Below are 19,494 nucleotides of genomic sequence, written 5' to 3'. Positions count from 1 at the left end.
AATGAAAACAACACACAATCTTAGACTAAAAGTTCAATTTCTAATACCCATACCATAAACAGTTTAATGATCAGCAATTTTTTTCAATTCTAAGAAAAATGATGAAATGCTATAGTGTCAAATATATTTACATTTTAGAGATATTCGGAATTATTCTTAATGAAACTGTGGTTTTCAATGCTGTTTGCTGTGTTGACAAATGTACCTATATTTCACAAATATTTGAAAATTAATACTTTTAAATGAATATTTCCCAATAACATAGTAATATTAATTGCCACGTTGTCAAATGTGTCTATATTTCTGATATACTAGGAATGTAATGATTTTTTATTGAAACTTTCACAATAATGTAGAGTAATATTAATTGCTACGTTGTCAAATGTAAATTTTTAATGAAATTTTTCCAATTATATAGTAAAATTAACTAACACGTGAAATTTATCTATATTTCGTACACATTAGGAAATTAATAGTTTTGAATAAAACTAAACAAATAGATTTGTAATATAAATTGCCACTTGCCAATTGCCAAATGTGTTCATATCTCAGAGATATTTGGATATTAATGATTTTTAATTGAAATTTTCACAATAATTCACTAAAATCTGCCATGTTGTCAAATTTATCTATATTTCAGAGATACTAGAAAATTGATAATTTTAGAAGAAAATTCCATATTAATTTGGTAAAATTGAATGCCACGTTGTCGATTGTGTCTATATTTCCGAGATACTAGGAAATTAATAATTTTAAATGAAATTTTCCCAATCATTATCGTTTATTAATATTTAAACTAGTAAAAAACAAGTATTTTTAATAAAAAATTATATTTCGAGGTTCGATATGTACATTTTTTTAAATTGTGGGTAAAAACTAATACCAAAGATAAAAAAATCCCTTATTACCCTGTATTACGTATTTTTATTTAAATAAAACGATATTTTCCACTCGGAATATTTATTATACAAAAAAAAATCGTATTTTATTTTTTCCTCCCAGTTTTTTTCTGTTTCCCCCCCTTCAATCTCTTCCTCACGCCGGTAGCTTCCTCGGTATCATCATCATCACCCCCACCACCACCCCCTTTTTTCCTTTTTCCATTTTTTTTCTCCGAAAGGTCCTTCATTTCCTAAATAAACAAAAATCACAAAAAATAAAAAGGATATCGATGAGGGTAAAGTTGATTTTTACCATTTTCGCTATCCTTTGAGCTTCGGCAACCCTTTCTTGCAGTACCATCACTTCGTCCTCCTCAGTTTTATACAGGGGCAATTGTTTACCTATCAATTGTTCTATCCTCTGATACAATTCGACGTCGTACTTAAAACAAAACGAAAAAACGAAGTTCGGCATTGAAAAGAACACGAAAAAAAATCACTTACTTGCGTTACGAAAGTTATAGCCCTGCCGGATCTACCCGCCCTAGCCGTTCGACCCACCCTGTGAATATAATCTTTGCTATGCGTGGGTATATCGAAATTTATGACAACGTCCACGTGCGGTATATCGAGACCCCTAAAAATCGATTCATGTGAAAAATTCGAAAAAAAAAATCCAAATTTCGAAGGGAAACTAAAGTAAATCGCTTCAGAGGTAGTGACGAATCATTTCATCAAATAATCAACTATAAATTTGTACATCATAAGCGAAATAATCAAGATTTGATCAATTATTGACCCCGAAAATCTTTATAATACCCACCAATGGTCAAAAATGTACGTCAAGGTTGTTTAACGCTGGTATGTCGAAGAAAAAATGGATTTATTGCAACTTTTCGAAGTTCCCCCGTAAAACTAGCTAATACGAAGGTTTCCTTCGTCAATTGGGGGGTGGAAAACAAAAAAAGAACCTAAACTAAGATTCTCCGATACCACTTTGAATTTAAACATGTTTCGATTTCTCCATTTCATATTATAGTAACATATACTCCGAAAGAAAACTACCAAAAAGCTCGTAAAGTTACAAAATCTATGTAGAGAGTGAAAAAGACTCTATTAAGGTCGAAAATTGATCATTAGAACTCAAAAATGTGCAAAATGAGGATCATTAAGAAACTAAGAGTTGTTTTCGAAAATATACGGAAAGAAATATACAAAAAAAGTGCCAAAAAAGCTCGTGGAATATGAAAATCTATGTAAGATGGTGATGTAAGCGATTCAAATGTCTAAATGACTCGATTGAGTAAGAAAAACGGTCCTTAGAAACCTATATCAAATAAAAAAGTGCAAAAAATGGATAAACTTGTTCATTCAAGACACTGTGGGGAGGAGACAAAACAAACGGAATCCCATCCACTTTATTCACCAGATTTAGTACCTTGTAAAACCTAGTTTTTACCAAAAATAAATAAAAATCGCTAAAAGTGAAAGTTTTAACACAAATGAATCGTCAAAATAGCTTTGTCGATATAAATCAATTGCTAACAGTAATTTGAAGTAATTAGATTACGAATTTGTACAATATATAATAAAATTATCGTTAATCTTAGATTATATTGAAAAATTGAGTGAAAAAAATGTTATGATTAAAATACTTTTTGACCACACCTCGTAAGTTAATAAATTTAATTGTTAATTCCCACTTACCTACTAGCTACATCAGTAGATATCAATATCGATCTATTTTTAGCTTTGAATTTCGTCAGTGCGGCCAATCTTTTATTCTGGGACATCTGACCGTGCAAAGGTACGGCCGTTAACCCCAAATTTCTCAACATCAATGCCGTTCTTATCGTATTATTACACGTCGAACAGAAAATCATAAAACTATTACCGGCCAATTCGTTGAGAATATTCACTAAATAAACGTCCTAAAATGAAATTTTAAACGCTAACGACTCTCAACCATCATATCGATTTGTGGGGTAACAAATTTCGAGGTTATGTCAGAGGTAGTGACGAATATAATATTGTAATTTTCATATTATCATCAATACACTTTTTTATACATCATGTTAATAATAAACCACCTCGTATGTATTCGAAAATTAATTAGCAACGTAATACTAAAAACATAATCGACTGAAATTTTTATATAGCCCTCCTAATTTTTAATAATGAAATTTCGGAAATTCGAAAAAAAAAATTATGACATTTTTCCTTCAACCCCAGTATATAAAACATAGCTGAGTACCAACTGAGTATAGCAACGGCTGAAAAAGATAAAATGGCGGCGTTAAACACGTCCACTGCCGCGTCATTCATAAATATATATTACTTTCGAAAAAAACCCTCGTAATAGGACAGTAGAAAAGAAAAATTCACCAACGCGAAAAAATTGTATCATAATTAGTAGCTGAATGAATTTGACGACAAGATGGCGTCGATTTCCGCGTCAAAGTACAATGTTACTTTTTGAATAGTACTCGTATCAATATAAAGAAAAATTTCAAATACAATAAACACATAATGTACCACGGCTACTATCTACCTAGTATAAGAGTGTTTCGACAGCTGCCACGTCATAACAAACGACATATATCTGATCGACCCTCATATGTAAGTAGTAAAAATCGATGGATGTATAGTGTAACATAATTGGTTGTCTACTGTGTGTAGGAATATTTTGGCGGCGTAGACCCGCCCACTGTTACCTCAAACCACAGTATCTGTGGTTTCGGACATCACTGGTATTAACAAAAAGAAATGCATAAATGAAAATTTTAAAGTTTTCAGCATATTTCGATTTGAATCACAATCAAATGAATATGGGCAATAAAAAAATAAATAATTTTGAAAGTAATTACAGAAAATATTTTAATACTGACCTTGAACTTAACTGGAATGAAAATGTAATACTGCTGTAACTTTTCGACAGTTTGATACTTTGTGGAAACTTCAACTTTTACTGGTTCTTGTAAACAAGCTCTCTGCAGTTTTTTAACTTTTTTCGTCATTGTCGCCGAAAATAAGAAAGTTCTCCTTTCTCTCGGTATAACCTTTAAAATTTTATCCACTTCGACCTCAAAGTCCATATTAAGTATTCTGTCAGCTTCGTCCATAACGAGATATTTCAAAGCTCTCAAACTGAAACCTTTTGTATTTTCCAGATGATCGAGTAGACGACCGGGGGTTGCTATTAATATATGAGGTTTTTTCGCTAGAATTAGCGCTTGGGACATCATGTCCATACCTCCTACTATAACAGCACATTTTACACCTATACTTGAACCTTAAATAAAAACTCCAAATAAATATCTAGTATTTCAATAAAATTTCATATATTTAATTTCAAATAACCTCAGAGGTAGTGACGAATTAATAATTATTTCATTATAAAAATCAATCCTTAATTTATACATCATTGATAAAAATAATTCAAAAATATAAAATTCTATATGAAAAAAAAACATTCTCACCTAATGCTTCAAATTGTTCGGAAATTTGAAAAGCCAATTCTCTAGTGGGTGTTAAAACTAGGGCGAAATACCGTTGAGGGTTCTCTAAAAGTGCTTGTAATATAGGCAAAGCAAACGCCGCTGTTTTCCCAGATCCAGTTTCCGCAAGTCCAATTATATCTTTTCCCTGTAACGCTACAGGTATAGATTCTTTTTGAATTTTTGACGGTTCTTTCCATTTTAACTGTTCACAAGCTTTGCACAACACATCGACAAGTCCCTAAATGCATTATAATAAAATTTACACTCCATGCAGGTGCCCACGTGGATTCTATCTTACCAAATCCTTCCACGTTACTGGCAAATTTTCCGTACCTTCGGGTACTTCCGAAGCTACTTGATCACCATTAGTTTCTTCTGTATTTGATAATTCACTTTCCGATTCTGGCATTTTTTTCTACTCACTTTTATTAAAATAAACGAGAAAGTATCACTACACGTGTTTGATTGACTTTAATCTATTCTTATTTACTTATTATTATAGCCTCTACCATGATAGTACTTGGCTAGCCAACATCTCAAAATTGGTTTTTACGGAAGCAATAAATTAGCATTCTATTATTTAATAAGGAAACGGTAATATTAATTGAGTTTAACACTCTAAGTAGATATTAATCCAAGGATTTCACATAAATTAGTTTGATAATTTTTTTTTCATTCTATGGATGTGTAATTAAAACACTTTTAATTTATCTATGGAATCTTTGAAAAAAAGAAGACGAAAATGTATTTCACTATTTAAAAAATGTAGATTACTTTAAATTTCAAATGTTCACCATGGATCATATTATCAAAAGTTCGAATCAGGTATCTTTAGTTCTTTAAATTTTAAAGAAATACTTCAATATCTGCTTTTAGTGGAAATATTTCGATTTTGGTCCTCCGACGAAGAATCCTTCAACTACTAGTGTAGATTTTAAGAAAAATTTCGAAACCAAAACTGTCCGACAAATAAAAAATAAAAATGAATTATTCAAACAAACGAAAGAAACTTTCAATTTCCACGAAAAGTTAACTCCAAAATCTTTAAACGACTTGGCAGTACATCCTAAAAAACTCCAAGAAGTTGAAGAATGGTTGAAAATAAACACATTACAAGCTCATAATAGGGTAAAATCCTTTATAATTTTATAGATCGACTTTGAAGTAGTAGTTTTTTCAGGTAAGTGCACCATTTCTTTTGATATCCGGTCCTACAGGCTCAGGGAAAACCTCGACAGTCACCGTTATATGTAAAACTTTAAAAATCTCAATATCTGAATGGGTTAATCCAATAGACCAAGAATACGAATACAAAGGAATGAATCAAATAGATCAATTTATTGAATTTCTTTCTGAATCTAAATATAATTCTTTATTTGAAAATTCCAAAAATAGGGTGACATTAGTAAAAGATTTTCCGAACGCAATCATTCAAAACCCCCAAGAGTTTTTCGAGGTATTGGAGTGAGTAAAAATAAAATGAAAAGGAAATGATACATCCTAATTTCCGATGATTTTAGAACTTGTAAAAGCACCACAAGACAACCAGTGATATTTATATGTACAGATGCAAGTAGTTCTAATTTAAATTTACAAAGAACTTTGTTTCCTGAGGAAATTATGCTTAAATATAATATAAGTCATATAAGGTAAGTAATAAATACTTAATTATTAATATAGACTTTAACTATGTTTATGGATGTTGTTAACGTAAATTCCATCAAAAATTATCTTATTTTGGTATTTATAGATATTATCTATATATAATGTAATTAATTTAATCTAGTTTTAATATATGTGCTCCATCATTGATGAAAAGTGCTATACGGAGAGCCCAGGAGTTGGTGATTTTGAATTCTGATAAATTAAAGCTACCGTCTTCTGGAATGGTAGAAGCAATTTTAGTTTCAGCTGCTGGAGATATCAGAACAGCCATCAATCAATACCATGTAGCCAGTTTGATGGGTAAAAACATACTGTGATCTAAATTTCATAATTTTTCTTTAATCTATGGTATTTGACAGGAATTGGAGATGTTCCTTTGATATCAAACGAATCAGAAAAGAAAACTGCAAAAAGGAAAAGATCTAATGAAAATACAAAAACGAATTCGATGTTTAGAGACCAAACTTTGGGACTTTTTCACGGTTTAGGTAGAGTTTTGAATCCGAAACGAAAAGTTGTGGGGGATTCTTGGAGACTTAGTCATAATATCGAATCACTAATCGACGAATTTTCAACACAACCACAAATGTTTTCATCGTTTTTATTCGAAAATTATTTGAAATATTTCGGGGATATCACGGATGTATCTAAATCGGCGGAAATATTAAGTCTATCAATGAAGTTTTTTGAAAATTGGGAAAGGCATGAAACTTTGATTTTCGGTTTATGGATATCAGTTTTAGGTCTTATGATTTATAACGAACACCGCTTGTCGAAGTGGAATCAAATAAGGGGACCGACAAAAATCACAAAAAAAAAGTAAGTAACAGAAATTTTTTTATTGTGATAATTTTTTTTATAATTTTTAGCATTCAAAATCATGTGGATACTATGAGTTTAGATGCTACGGATTATTATTATTATAATATAATCACTAAATCCAATAAATTTCATAGATTTAATTTCAATTTTTAAGGATCGATGTCAATTTATTATTTTCATTTTAATAAATATTTGATAAACTAATTTTTTGAATAAGTTTTAACTATCCCTCGTATATACTTGAAGTGAAAAATTATGCAAACCTACCGTGTAAATGAACTACTCACGAGCATAGATAAATATCATTTTTGACAATACGAATACGTCAAATTTACAATATAAAAATGACTATCAATCTATTTGGAATTAAACGTTAAATTGAAATTGTGACAAGATATTTTCAAAATTTAAATGATAGATTTTATCAGAAGTGCTTGAAATAGATAGGAGGATAACAGTTTTTCCATTTTTTTTATTTTGTAATAATATATTTATCTATGGCACACTGCGTTAATTCAAAGGAGCTGAGATCAAAGAGAAAATATAAAAGAAGAACGGTTTGATTTGACATTTAACACTTTTGAAAGTTGTTATTAGTTATAATTGTTTTTATTTTTGTTTTAAACGATGGATTCGTTTCTCGAACCCTCTATAAGTGTCCCAGAACCAACGCCAATAGATAAATACATATTTAGACCAGTTGTTCCTGAAGTTTCTATGATTAGCAATACAAAAACAAGTTTAGACGAATTCTCTTCCCAAGAAAATCTTTTACAAATGAAACGATTCGATACTTCAACTACGGATAATGCCATTCCCGTAGGTTATAGAACGTTACAAGCTCAATTCGCCAAGAAACAAGTAAGATTTGAAAGTCCTACATCGCAAATTAACACACACAAACCCTTATCTTCCGATAATAGAGAAACTATAGCTTCTAGTTATCAAAATTTTAGTGCAATTCGTAAACAAGTCCCTCCTAATAATCCAAAACCATTCGAACAAATTTATATGGCAAATATACCAGATAGAAAACTAGATTTAAGTTTAATAGATTTACCCAAAAGGAAATTAAATGTAGTAGAAAAATCACATAATTCTGATAATGAAGTTAGTAAAAATGTAGATTTATTAGGGACGGATAATGAGGAATCTTCTAGTAATACAGAAAATAAAGAAAATAAAACACCTAAAACTTATCAAGATTATTTAGAACTTCAAAAAAAAATTATTTCAAAAAGAAAAATGCATAATGATTCTGTAACTGATATATTCAATTATAAAAGAAATCAAAACTGTGATGTACCAAAAGTATATACTGAAAATGGAACTATATCTGATGTACAACAAAAGTATGATAAAGTATTTAATGTAATTGATGATAATCAGTTACAAAAATCGGAAGTACCAAACCCAATTTACAATACATCAGTTCAAACTTGGCTTTCACGCAATCCACAATCAGAAACATCCCATTTGCAATCCTCAAACCCTCAAGTTACTAAATCTATTATCAAACAAAAATGTGACATGGAAACGCAAACGTGCCCTAGTGATGTAACAGATGACAAAGCATTGGAAACCAAGAAGTATAGTGAACCCAATACTAGTGATTTACTCAAAATTATCGCCCAACAAAATGAGCAGCTTCTAATTCTACAAAAACAGGTACCATTTTTCAATTTATTAACTTAGATTTTTCATTAAAATTCCTGTTTTTTATAAATAAATTATATAAACCCGCTTTAAAAACAAAAATTAAAAAAAATCATTGAAATTTGTCAGTTTTTCAATTTCTAGAGCCAAAAAACGAGGGGACTACTTAAGTGTAACATTACCATAAAAGTATTATCTATTTTTCTATTGAATTAAAATTTTTATATCAAACTGGAGTTTTTAGTAAAATTAGTAAAGGATAGAAAATAAAGAAAGAATATATATATATATATATATATATATATATATATATATATTGTAGTTTTTACACTCCCCTGGTAATGGAAATTGTTTACATCTATTTCCATAGAAATTTTTTGTCAAAAAGTAGGTGCATCCACTGTTTCAAATATAATTTAAAAATGTATTTTCACGCGGTACTTCCTATTTTTATCAATATTTTCTTGTTGATATTTTTGGTAAACTTTATTTTTAAAACTAATTTTCAATCACAAAACTCATAAAATCATGAAGATTTAGCAATAAAAACATATTTAGAGTTATACTCTCCTTTTTGTAGAACTCCATTTGTCATTTATAAATAATTATAATTACAAAGGGTGATCAAAAAGTATAGTATATTATTATATAGCAAAACAAAGTAATAAGTTGAAGCAAAGTATGTAACTGATATAAAAATTCATACATCATATTTTTTGATCAATTTTAAATCCCTAATTAGGTAGCGTTGCTATTGGAACGCGATAGAAATTATACGAAACCAATAGAAGCGCCAATTGAAGATAGAAAAGTACCAGAAACGAAAACGTGTACTATGAATTCCACTCCGCAAAAAAAACATTTCAGACAAGAGAATATGATAACCAGACAATCCAGTATATTCCAGGATAACCAAAGGAAATGGGGGATGTCGAAATTTTCCATAAATTTAACCACTAGTTTCGATATGCCCATTAGATCCCAACAAAAACAGAATTTTTTCAATAACGAACCGCAAATACAGGTAAGATCCAATGTGGATCATTTATATACAGGGTGTCGATTACAACGTTGTTTCAGGAAATAACCGAGTCGGATACGTCGAGAAAAAACGACAATCACCTCGAACAATCTCTACATTTACAAGAACCTGTGAATGTAAGGGAGCAATGTCCAAGTCCTCAACCCAGCATTAATATAAACATGAACGATTACGAAAGTTCAGATGAAGAATCGTCTTCGGAAATCGGCGCTTCTTTCTATAATAATCTCATGGGGCAAGTTAACAACATATTGAAGAAAGCGCATTTGAAAAATGAAAAAGTGCCTGAAGATGAAACTTTGGATAAAGTTAAGGAAGCTACGTTGAAACATTTGAAGAATTTAGGTATCACCGTCGACGATAGAACAGATTTTGTTAGAAATAATGGAAATTACAGTCCTTCGGAAATCAGTCTTACAGTGAAGCAATTATTGATGAAATATCTACCGAAAGATCAAGGGAAACAGCAAGAAAAGGGATTTCCCGGAGTTTCTGAAGGGGTACTAGAAGCTAGACCGGAATTTTCTATGGCTAGTTTGGAATATATGAAAAAATATAATTTGATAGCTTCCAAAGGAACAGTTCCCGATATTATTAATCAGAAAAATATTGAACGAAATGGTTATAATAATCAAGAGCAGAATAGGAGAATACTTGATTTGACGGCTTTGAAAATGCAACCAAAACTTTTATAATAATAAAAATGTTATATTTATATTTTTAATAAAAATCTGTAAAAATTTTTGTAATTATATTTTTTACCCTCATTTCCATGCAAATAGCATCGAGAAAACTTTTTAAACGAAACGTAAGGGAAGTTTATAATGAAAATAACAAATAACGACAACCTGAAAATTCATTAATTATTAGAAACATTTTCCACTTTGCATCTCTTCAACAAACTATTGAAATATTGGAACAAGGTTAGATAAGTGTTATTCTTTTTTTGTAATTTATCCTTTACTTATATAAGTATGCAGCTACTCAATTTACTATTGATCTGAAAGTGCTCGAGATTGGCTCATTGATCTCAATCACGTTATTCGTTCCGACAATTTGCAAATAAGTTCGTAGAGGATCTTCTCGATCTAAGCGTGACGTCATCTGTTGAAAGGTGACAGACGAGAATATGGCACTGACCCAGTTTTTACCCTTTGTTTACACTACCACTACATCAATACTCACATTTACATTGTCTGACGCGCGCTTTGATTTTTTATATCAAAAATCAAGATAACTTTCCTCAACCACCCTACTTTCAAACTCTGGCAACGTTTTTTAAACCGTTAATAACACCAAGAAAAGATGTCTACGTTGTAGGGGAGTTTATCGTCGTTTGCGTAAGCGGTTTCAAATTATTATCTCGTTAATTTAAAACATGTCATTGTTTAATGAACAATATCAAGTTTTTTTGTGTAACTATATAAATTCTAATAAATATTTATAAGTTTATATTTCACTTCTTTTTTTTTCATATATTTGACAACGTGATGGGCGATAGCTACTTGTTACAAAAAGAGATGAATAACAACAAGGTGCACGACATCCAACTTGTTAATTTTTGAATAGAACCATAACAATTTTTTTAGCTCTATAATTTTATAAAAACTATAAATAATTTTAAAAATACATTTTTTCAGTATATATATATATAATTTAACATGGATATTTTAAACATGAAAAAATAGTAAACAATTCAAAAATATATGTTTTTATCTTAAATAAATAACAGTTCAGTCTTATTAACATTGATTTTCGTTTAAAACAAAATTTAATAATCAACATTATTAATTTAACATTCTGATATTAAACTGAAAAAACTTTCTCTTGAAGTTCCTTTTGTTGATCGATGTGCCTAGAAATTAAGTACATTCCATACAAGAAAATTGAGAAGAAATTATCAATTTACGAAAAAAAAACAAGGAAAATTAAAATATTTCTCACCGAATAAAAACTATTTAGAGACTCAGAGCTATCACAGGGTCTAATTTCGTCTTTAGGAATTGAAGAAACATCAGTATCTTTAAATTTCAATATTAATTGATCAAAACTAAAATGAAAATTACAAATTAACCAAATTTATGCATAAAATCAAACAGAAATCACCTTTTTGAACCATCTAACGAGTCAACAAAGTCGGATTCGTTTCTTTTTCCATCTTTTAAATTATAGAATGGTAAATGCTTTGAAGTGAACGTATTTTCAGGCTCTGTATGACTAGATAACCTTCTAAATATGTTCAAATTATACGTGGAAGTCGTTGTTATTTCCTTTTTTACGTTATTTTTTGTTGAATCTTTTTCATCTACTATATATAAGCGATTATCTTTTTTCTTACTACCAAAACTAAAAACTCATAAAAAGTGAAATGCTCATTTTTTATTTGATTAAAATCACTCACCAAATACAGAAAACTATGAATAATATTAATATAATTAAGCTAACTACAGCTATCATCAAACTTATCCCTAAAATCTCATTAAATAAATCAAATTTGATTATACAATGTAATTTTACTTACAAGATTGCATCCAAAATATTGTAACCACCATTTTATTATAATTTTGAATTTTGATTTTTATTTTAATATAATTTCAATTTTCAAAATAAGTTTTTATAAGTTTTAAAAGTAATTTGACGTATAACAGCCAGTTTCTTTTCTTCTTTTTTAACATGCTTCTACTATATAATAAACCAAAACCACAAAACTATTAAACCATAGATAAACGTAAAAATTAATTTAAAGAAACTATTATGTCAAAATAGTTGTAATTTCATCATTAAAATAGTATTTTCCTAACTATTTTCGATTTTGAAGTATCCTTTTCAATTATAAATATCATTTTTAGTTTCATATGTCATTCTACGGAACAAACCTTTGTAAATAATATGAAGTATGACACTTAATTTCAACTTGCAGCATTCTTCTTCTGTTTCATTAATACTATGAGTATTTGATCTACTCAATATATTATAACATTTTTATTCGAAAATTTTCCTTTTTCTGGAATGAAAAAAAAAACAACAGTTTTTATCAACAAAAATATATTTAACATAAGCTTATATTTTGTATACATATAGATACATGAAATAAGTTCAATATACAATATTTTTATTCTATTAAATGCTTTTCTTAAAACAAGTAATAATTACATTAAATTTTGTGATGAGCGAAACCAAAAAGTTTTTCGTTCACTTTGCTTTCGATAAAACCCGCTATGAAATACATTAAACACGAGGCGAAATCTTAAGGATGAAAGGAAATCCATTCAGAAACTGAACAATACCGGAAAATGCTGCAGCCTGCAGGATAAGATAAACAAACTTTGCTCTCTAATTTTGTTGTTTTATATGAAAATTTAATGGAAGCAAAGCGAGATCTTAAGGCTGCCACACACGATCAGGTCTGGTTCTAGTTAGAATTAATGAGGAAAAAATTATTTGGAGTCTTTATAAGACAGGGAAAAGTTGTAGGATGAAATGAACAACAGTAAGAAAGAAAGTGATTTTAATGCAGTCACACACGACCAGGTCGGATTTTCGCTAGAAGAAATGGTAAAAAAACTATTTGGAAGATGTACAAAATCTGAAAAAACATTAGAATAAGATGATCAAACTCTAATTTCTGGTTATGTTGTTTTATATAAGAAATATAGTAGGAAAAAAGCGAGATCTTAAGGCTGTCACACACGATCAGGACCGGTTTTAACTTACGATATGAAAAGATAGAAAATTACATAAAACGAATTTCAATGCGGGTTTTACCCTATCAGCATCGTAATAAAAGTGAAAAGTACTAAATATTTTAGGTTATAAATCTAAATTAGGAAAACTAACTATTAAAAATTAAACGATTATAGATATATTTGCAAAGCTTTCGCTGTGTTTTTTAATTTTATTCATTCTTTTTGTTGGTAGCTTGGTTGTAGGTTGGTGGATTTTCCTGAAATACGAAAATTAATATAACATAACCTCTAAATTAACAACCAAAACCTGCCAGATATAATTGAAATAATAAACACAAGAAATTTTTATTTATATTATCAAAAAGATCTCTATTAGTTTTATTTCGAACTAATTCTACACTGAAATAAATTAATTAGTTAAACGATTGTGTTGAAACTTACGTAATAAGCTGGAGGTGGTACGTAAGCCATTTGAGGCCTGTTTGGATCGTAATAAGCTGATTGAGCAGCTTCGTGAGCCTTAGCATCTGAAAAAAGAAAAATAGAAATGAAACGTCGAAGAAAGATACGAGTGATGAAATATTTTTAAAAAGAAGACAAAACAAGCAGCGATAAAAGAAAATATACAAAAGAATATAAAAAGAATAATAGAAAATTTAAAAGAAGCTGAAAAAAAAGGGTTAAATGAAGAAAGTGGAAGTAAAAAGAGATATAAAATTGAAAGGAATTAATAAAGATGTAAGAACAGTAAAAGGAAGGAGTTCAAAAAGTACTGAAACATAGAAAAAGAAGAAGAAAATAAAAAGAAAGATATAAACCCAAACAAGAACCAATAATTGACGAAAATAGTAAGAATATACTATAAGAATAAAGCGAAATAGATAAAAAAGAATAATTAAGACTGGAAACACCATTAAAAACGAAGAAGAGGACGAAGAAAAACTAAATGAAGAAACTACAAGGGAAAATACATGAAACTGTAGAAGAAATTGATGATGATACCAAAAGGCAGAAGACGGTGAATGAAATGGGGCAAAGAAAAGACTAGAACGTTCATTTAACATATAAAATATCAAAAAGAAAATGAAAAAACCAAAAATAGAATACGAAACCTCCGAATTACTATTAAAATACTATAAAAATTAAGTTAGATAGATCAACAACAACAATGGAGGCTCAAAACACCATTAATAACGAAGAAAGACTAAACAAAGAAACTACAAAAGTGCAAAAAGGACAAGAAGACCCATCCGATTTAACAACAGTATGAAAACAATGAAATTAATGATAAAAAAGTGAATAAATTAAAACAATAACCAATAATACATAAAAAATTGATATATATTATACCACTAACATACACCCTGTATACTAATCAATCAACACGAAATAAAAACAATTGATGTAGAAGCGAATTTATTCTGTAAGAATTTTTTTTTTATATAATTCAGCCTTGTCTTCTATAGGGATCATACCAACGACGACCGTTTATATTTCTAGCTTGAGATTGGTGATAACTTCTATATTGATAAGGTTGGCTACGGTACTGATAAGGTTGGCTACGGTACTGATAAGGTTGACTACTGTACTGATAAGCCCGAGCCTGGTAAGGTTGCACACCAACATTCAAGTCAGTAGCACCTCCCGTATAGGGTACCATGGCTCCTAAAAAAATTCAAACGGAAATGGAAACACACAATTTTCGATAATAATCGCGTTCCACCCGTATTTTGGCTCTAGAAAAATCATCCGATTTCAATGAATTTCTTTAATCTTGAGTTGTACGAGAAAATGAAAAATTTCTAGGTAATAGTTTTTTTTAGACTAAAAAAATTATCACTAAATCCAATGAATTTCGTAGATTTAATTATCCATGTTGATTTATCATTATTTTCACTATATACAAATAAATATTATACTAAATACGTTGTTGACTCACTTTTTACAAGTTCCTCATATATACTCGACATGAAAAATAATTAAACAAACCTACCGTGTAAATGAACTACTAGGATCATACATAAATATTAAGATGTGTGTTTGTATAAATACATTATAAAAGTTTTACTATTAACTCGATGTTTTTAACAAGAATACGACCATAATGTTTAAAAAAGAAGAACATATTAACAAGTATGATTCATTAAACAAAATGTGTATAAATACATTAGGAAAGTTTTACATTTAATTCGATATTTTTAACAAGAACATGACCACGATGATAAAAAAAGAAGAATCTAATGACAAGTATGAATCATTAAAGGAAATAAATTTGGTTTCAATTTAGACTGAATAAAAAAGTGAATTTTAAAGCAAGTATTATTCAATTTTTCTTTTAATCTTTCGCGTTATTCAAATTTATATAATTAAGTATTAGAATGAAATTTTGTTAATTTTTTTCATACCAAATATATTCAAACTTGACAAGATGGATACAAGGGTTGTATCCATCTTGTTTCCGACCGATTTTATCAACTTTAAACCATAAAAAATTAAAAAGATAACATTTTCGAATTATTTTATTTACAAAACGTTCGTTTTGTCGTGTAGATTAAAAAAAAATTAATAAATCTCGTCAGACGCAATATGAAAAAGTTACTCGCAATTATAAGGAAAAAAAGAGGTTATGGTTAGGGCTAGGCAATCATCAAAAAATGTAATTGATTATATGAAATAATCGATTATTTCCTATAATCGATAAATCGGAAATAATCGATTAAACGAAAATATGCAATTTTCGAATATTCGAAAATAGGAAATAAGAAGATAAAGAGCGAGTATACCACTAAGAACGTACAGAAGATATTGTGGTTTGATTCCCAACAAAAACAAACCAAATAATGAACCTACAAGATATTTGGAAGTAAGATTCTGTTATTGAATTATGTTGAAATAATTATTCAGAAAATAAAATCACCCGATTAATCGATTATTTTGCCCACTCCTAGTTATGATGACATTTAAGTCATAAAACCATTCGAAACCTTCAATTTTTTTCTATTTTTTACCATAAAAAACGGAAATTTTCGAAAAAAAATTCATTTTGAGCCAAAAAACGAGACACCGTAAAAATTTATACAAGATTAATACGAAATGTACTGCAGCTTTTAAAATTCCACACAATGACAAGTGACAATTAGTTTAACATATTTCAAATATGACTTACCGGCTGCGTTAGTGAACTGCGGCTGTTGGAACCCCCCGGCACCTTGGTTATAACCAGAGGAACCGCTAGCGGTACCCGGATAAGAAGGCGGTCCCCCTTGCGGATACCCCCCGAAACCCCCTGCACCTTGAGGCGGTCCGTATCCGTTCGCCTGGTAACCGGGTACTATTCCCGGGTACGGAGGCGGCGCGTCGGTCATAAAGACACCGTCCGAAGGCGGCTGTTGCGGAAATACGTTAGTAGGTGGCGTCCAACCGTAATAACCTGATGTAACAACAAAAAAAATAACAATTTTTTACGAACGTATTTAAAAAGAAAAAATGTAATCACCTTGTGGTGGGGGAGCGTACGCGGGCGGCGGGGCGGCGTACCATTGCGTTTGAGGGGGAACGTACGGCGGCGGGGCCTGCATACCTCCTCTGGACGCTAGAAATAATGAAAGGAGACTTTTGAATCGGGTCAATTCATTTGGAAATGAAACGATCGTTACATACCATCTCCAGATATATCAGAGTTTATAGCTGCGATTAATACGAATAAAAAAAAGATATTAATGTACAATAAGAAGAAAAATACCTAAATATTGGATAGCGCGTTGTTAAAAGAACGAAAAAAAAAACATAATGATCAAAATTTTCAATTTTATAGAGATTGTCACGAATTTAATCATCAAAATGCGTTTATTTTCTTTTAAAAATAAAACTGATGCGGAATCAGTTAAAATTTCAATTCATATTATTAAAATTTGATAAAAAACACGATTTCATGATGTAACACTCATTTTGATACACAAGTATGATTAAAAAGGATCAAATCGTCTAAAAAGGATTCAAATAAGTGAAAAAATCACGTAGGATTTTGAAAAATAAAAAGAATTGTACACCAAACGATATTTTCGATAAATGGTACAAGAAATATTCTTTGGAGACATCCTGTATCAAATACTGATAACACAAGCATAATAGGATACGATTTTGCCTCTATAACGATCAAAATTTTCAATTTTACAGATTGTCGCGAATTTAATCATCAAAATGCGTTTATTATATTTCAAAAACAAAACACTCAAAATTATAATAATTTTAATAAATTTTCAATAAAAAACCATAATTGCATGATATAACACTCATATTATACCTAAAGACAACATAAAAGTATTAAATTATAGCTGATTACTGCTTGTTATATATTTTTCAATTCCCCCTAAACTGAGACTGGACTAATTAAAAAAAATGCAGATCAGAGAAAGTGTATTTAAACAAAAAATGAGTACTTACCGAGATGTGCTACCCTAAGCATCGCCTGACCAAATTCAATGGCCCCACCATGTTTAAACGTGATTTTAAATTTGGCTTCGCCAATCCAATTGCCATTCGGTTGTGCTCTAACTTTCCCTTTTATGTAATTGGCACCAAAAACAGGTTGTTCAATATCCACCTGAATATATTATATAACGTACCGTAACAATATAAAATCCGATGTTATAACATTCTTACCTCACTCAGAGTGATGAAGGGAAAGCTAAAACTAAGCATTTCGTCGTTTGAGGATTTGTTTAAAAATATCACTCTGTGTGTGGTTAGATAGATTGAACCTTTTTTGACGCCCTGGAATGGGGTAGTTTGTTGTCCGTTCCATTCTATACCGACGCCGTCAGAATATAACAAAATCCTAAGGAGGTTGGTTAATCGAAAGTATATTACGCATTAATGCAAACACTTACTGTTCTCCGTTATGTATAAGGACTCCGCCGTTTAAATGGGCTGTATTTAACGACATTTTTTCAATATATAATTAGTACTATCTTAAAACACTGATTAATTTTTGTTGTGAAATAATATGTATCGATGTTTTTATGAAAAATGATGTCATAATACAAATGACTTTTAATAGAATTTTAAATTGACATATGTCAATAACGTCATACGTTAATTCTAGAAAGAACCAGATTTTAAATGTAAATTCCAGAGATTATTATAAATTTATTTTGTTCAAAGTATTTTAGAAATGATAACGTTTCATTTCAAATCTATTTTATATTTGATAATTATAATTTGATGTAATTTTGTAGCTGATAGTGTAATCATATAACAGTTCAGAACATCGAGAAACGAATAATCACAATTACGGATACCAACGTAGAAATTGAATATTTTATAATTTTAATATTGGGAAATTGTGAAGTTATAAAACAAGTTGATAACGCTGGTTTCCTCCACAATAAAGTAGTTTACATCTCGCATATTTGATAGAAATAGCTATAACGTAATTTTGTTTATCTTGTTGTATTGGAACACGAACTTCATCAAATACGCAGTCTAGGAACGGAACGAATTATCGATGATTACACAACATTTCCGAGAAATAAATTAATAATTTATATTTTTTATCAACAATACTTTTATGCATACCTTTTTGTCGTTGAAAAATATCAACTATATGTAGAATTAAAAATAATACTCTAAGATAATATCAAATGGCGTTCGTGACGTAATTACTAAATAAACGTATTGTCGTGGACTATCTAGATATGTGTGATCTGTGGTTGACATGAGTAGTAATTCAAAATAGGTTAATAGTAGTATAAATAAAATATAGTTTTTTATTATTTCAATTATCAAAACGATATTTTGATATTAATATAATGTTTTGAATTGATAAATTTTGAGTTTTTTTATAAATGATAATTACATTTTCAAGTTCTTGGAATATTTAGTTGAAAAATTAAAAAATTTATAAAGGGTAGAAAGTAATAAATGTAGTTCGACGTTGCCATATGATATATTTTGTTAAATACCTGGTGAAATTTTACCGTTCATGATTTGATTGCGTTAAAAACTGTTATATTGATTTGAGATGGCAACGATGCTTTAACGGTAGGTCACCTTCAATTTTTTTTTAATAATTTTGATAATTAATAACGTACAGTTTGTTTCAAATTAAATTTTGACGTTCTTTTAATAGAATTAATTGAAAAAATTTGGAAGTTTGGAAATTAATGAGTTCGACGTTGCCAGTTGTAATATTTTGTTCATTATCTAGTGAAATATTACTTAGATTGCATATTAGACTGATA

General features: G+C 29.5%; 5 protein-coding genes across 7 annotated transcripts; 2 read left to right on the top strand and 3 right to left on the bottom strand.

Moving 5' to 3' along the window:
• Positions 1–943: 943 nt before the first annotated feature.
• On the bottom strand, positions 944–5,090 carry LOC130896782 (ATP-dependent RNA helicase DDX47). Its single transcript, XM_057805095.1, has 7 exons — positions 4,680–5,090; positions 4,361–4,619; positions 3,770–4,173; positions 2,589–2,812; positions 1,386–1,518; positions 1,195–1,323; positions 944–1,132 (listed from the first exon to the last, which is right to left on the bottom strand). Exons 1-7 carry the CDS (start codon positions 4,788–4,790, stop codon positions 986–988), a joined length of 1,407 nt encoding a protein of 468 aa, XP_057661078.1. The 5' UTR covers positions 4,791–5,090; the 3' UTR covers positions 944–985.
• A 6-nt stretch (positions 5,091–5,096) lies between these two features.
• On the top strand, positions 5,097–7,072 carry LOC130896778 (cell cycle checkpoint protein RAD17). Its single transcript, XM_057805090.1, has 7 exons — positions 5,097–5,206; positions 5,258–5,509; positions 5,562–5,845; positions 5,902–6,030; positions 6,168–6,346; positions 6,406–6,865; positions 6,916–7,072. Exons 1-7 carry the CDS (start codon positions 5,168–5,170, stop codon positions 7,019–7,021), a joined length of 1,449 nt encoding a protein of 482 aa, XP_057661073.1. The 5' UTR covers positions 5,097–5,167; the 3' UTR covers positions 7,022–7,072.
• Positions 7,073–7,429: 357 nt separating this feature from the next.
• On the top strand, positions 7,430–10,303 carry LOC130896777 (uncharacterized). The gene is made up of 3 exons (XM_057805089.1): positions 7,430–8,536; positions 9,267–9,548; positions 9,605–10,303. Exons 1-3 carry the CDS (start codon positions 7,496–7,498, stop codon positions 10,259–10,261), a joined length of 1,980 nt encoding a protein of 659 aa, XP_057661072.1. The 5' UTR covers positions 7,430–7,495; the 3' UTR covers positions 10,262–10,303.
• Positions 10,304–11,261: 958 nt separating this feature from the next.
• On the bottom strand, positions 11,262–12,501 carry LOC130896776 (uncharacterized). 2 transcript variants are annotated; one of them, XM_057805087.1, is made up of 5 exons: positions 12,088–12,501; positions 11,968–12,034; positions 11,673–11,903; positions 11,511–11,616; positions 11,262–11,421 (listed from the first exon to the last, which is right to left on the bottom strand). In XM_057805087.1, exons 1-5 carry the CDS (start codon positions 12,116–12,118, stop codon positions 11,359–11,361), a joined length of 498 nt encoding a protein of 165 aa, XP_057661070.1. In that variant the 5' UTR covers positions 12,119–12,501; the 3' UTR covers positions 11,262–11,358. The 2 variants fall into 2 exon arrangements, with proteins under 2 accessions (XP_057661070.1, XP_057661069.1); XM_057805086.1 differs by having other exon boundaries at positions 11,673–11,912; positions 12,088–12,500.
• Positions 12,502–12,594: 93 nt separating this feature from the next.
• Positions 12,595–18,534, bottom strand: LOC130896773 (WW domain-binding protein 2). Of its 2 annotated transcripts, XM_057805083.1 has the most exons (8): positions 18,142–18,326; positions 17,915–18,089; positions 17,696–17,855; positions 16,913–16,939; positions 16,749–16,844; positions 16,419–16,682; positions 13,694–13,779; positions 12,595–13,509 (listed from the first exon to the last, which is right to left on the bottom strand). In XM_057805083.1, exons 1-8 carry the CDS (start codon positions 18,195–18,197, stop codon positions 13,462–13,464), a joined length of 912 nt encoding a protein of 303 aa, XP_057661066.1. In that variant the 5' UTR covers positions 18,198–18,326; the 3' UTR covers positions 12,595–13,461. The 2 variants fall into 2 exon arrangements, with proteins under 2 accessions (XP_057661066.1, XP_057661067.1); XM_057805084.1 differs by lacking the exon at positions 16,913–16,939 and having other exon boundaries at positions 18,142–18,534.
• Between the last annotated feature and the right edge of the window lie 960 nt (positions 18,535–19,494).

The sequence above is a fragment of the Diorhabda carinulata genome, chromosome 7, assembly GCF_026250575.1.
Source record: "Diorhabda carinulata isolate Delta chromosome 7, icDioCari1.1, whole genome shotgun sequence".
Lineage (NCBI taxonomy): Eukaryota > Metazoa > Arthropoda > Insecta > Coleoptera > Chrysomelidae > Diorhabda > Diorhabda carinulata.
The sequence above is the reverse complement of the archived record's forward strand: the minus strand, read 5'-3'. Positions and strand labels throughout refer to the sequence as shown.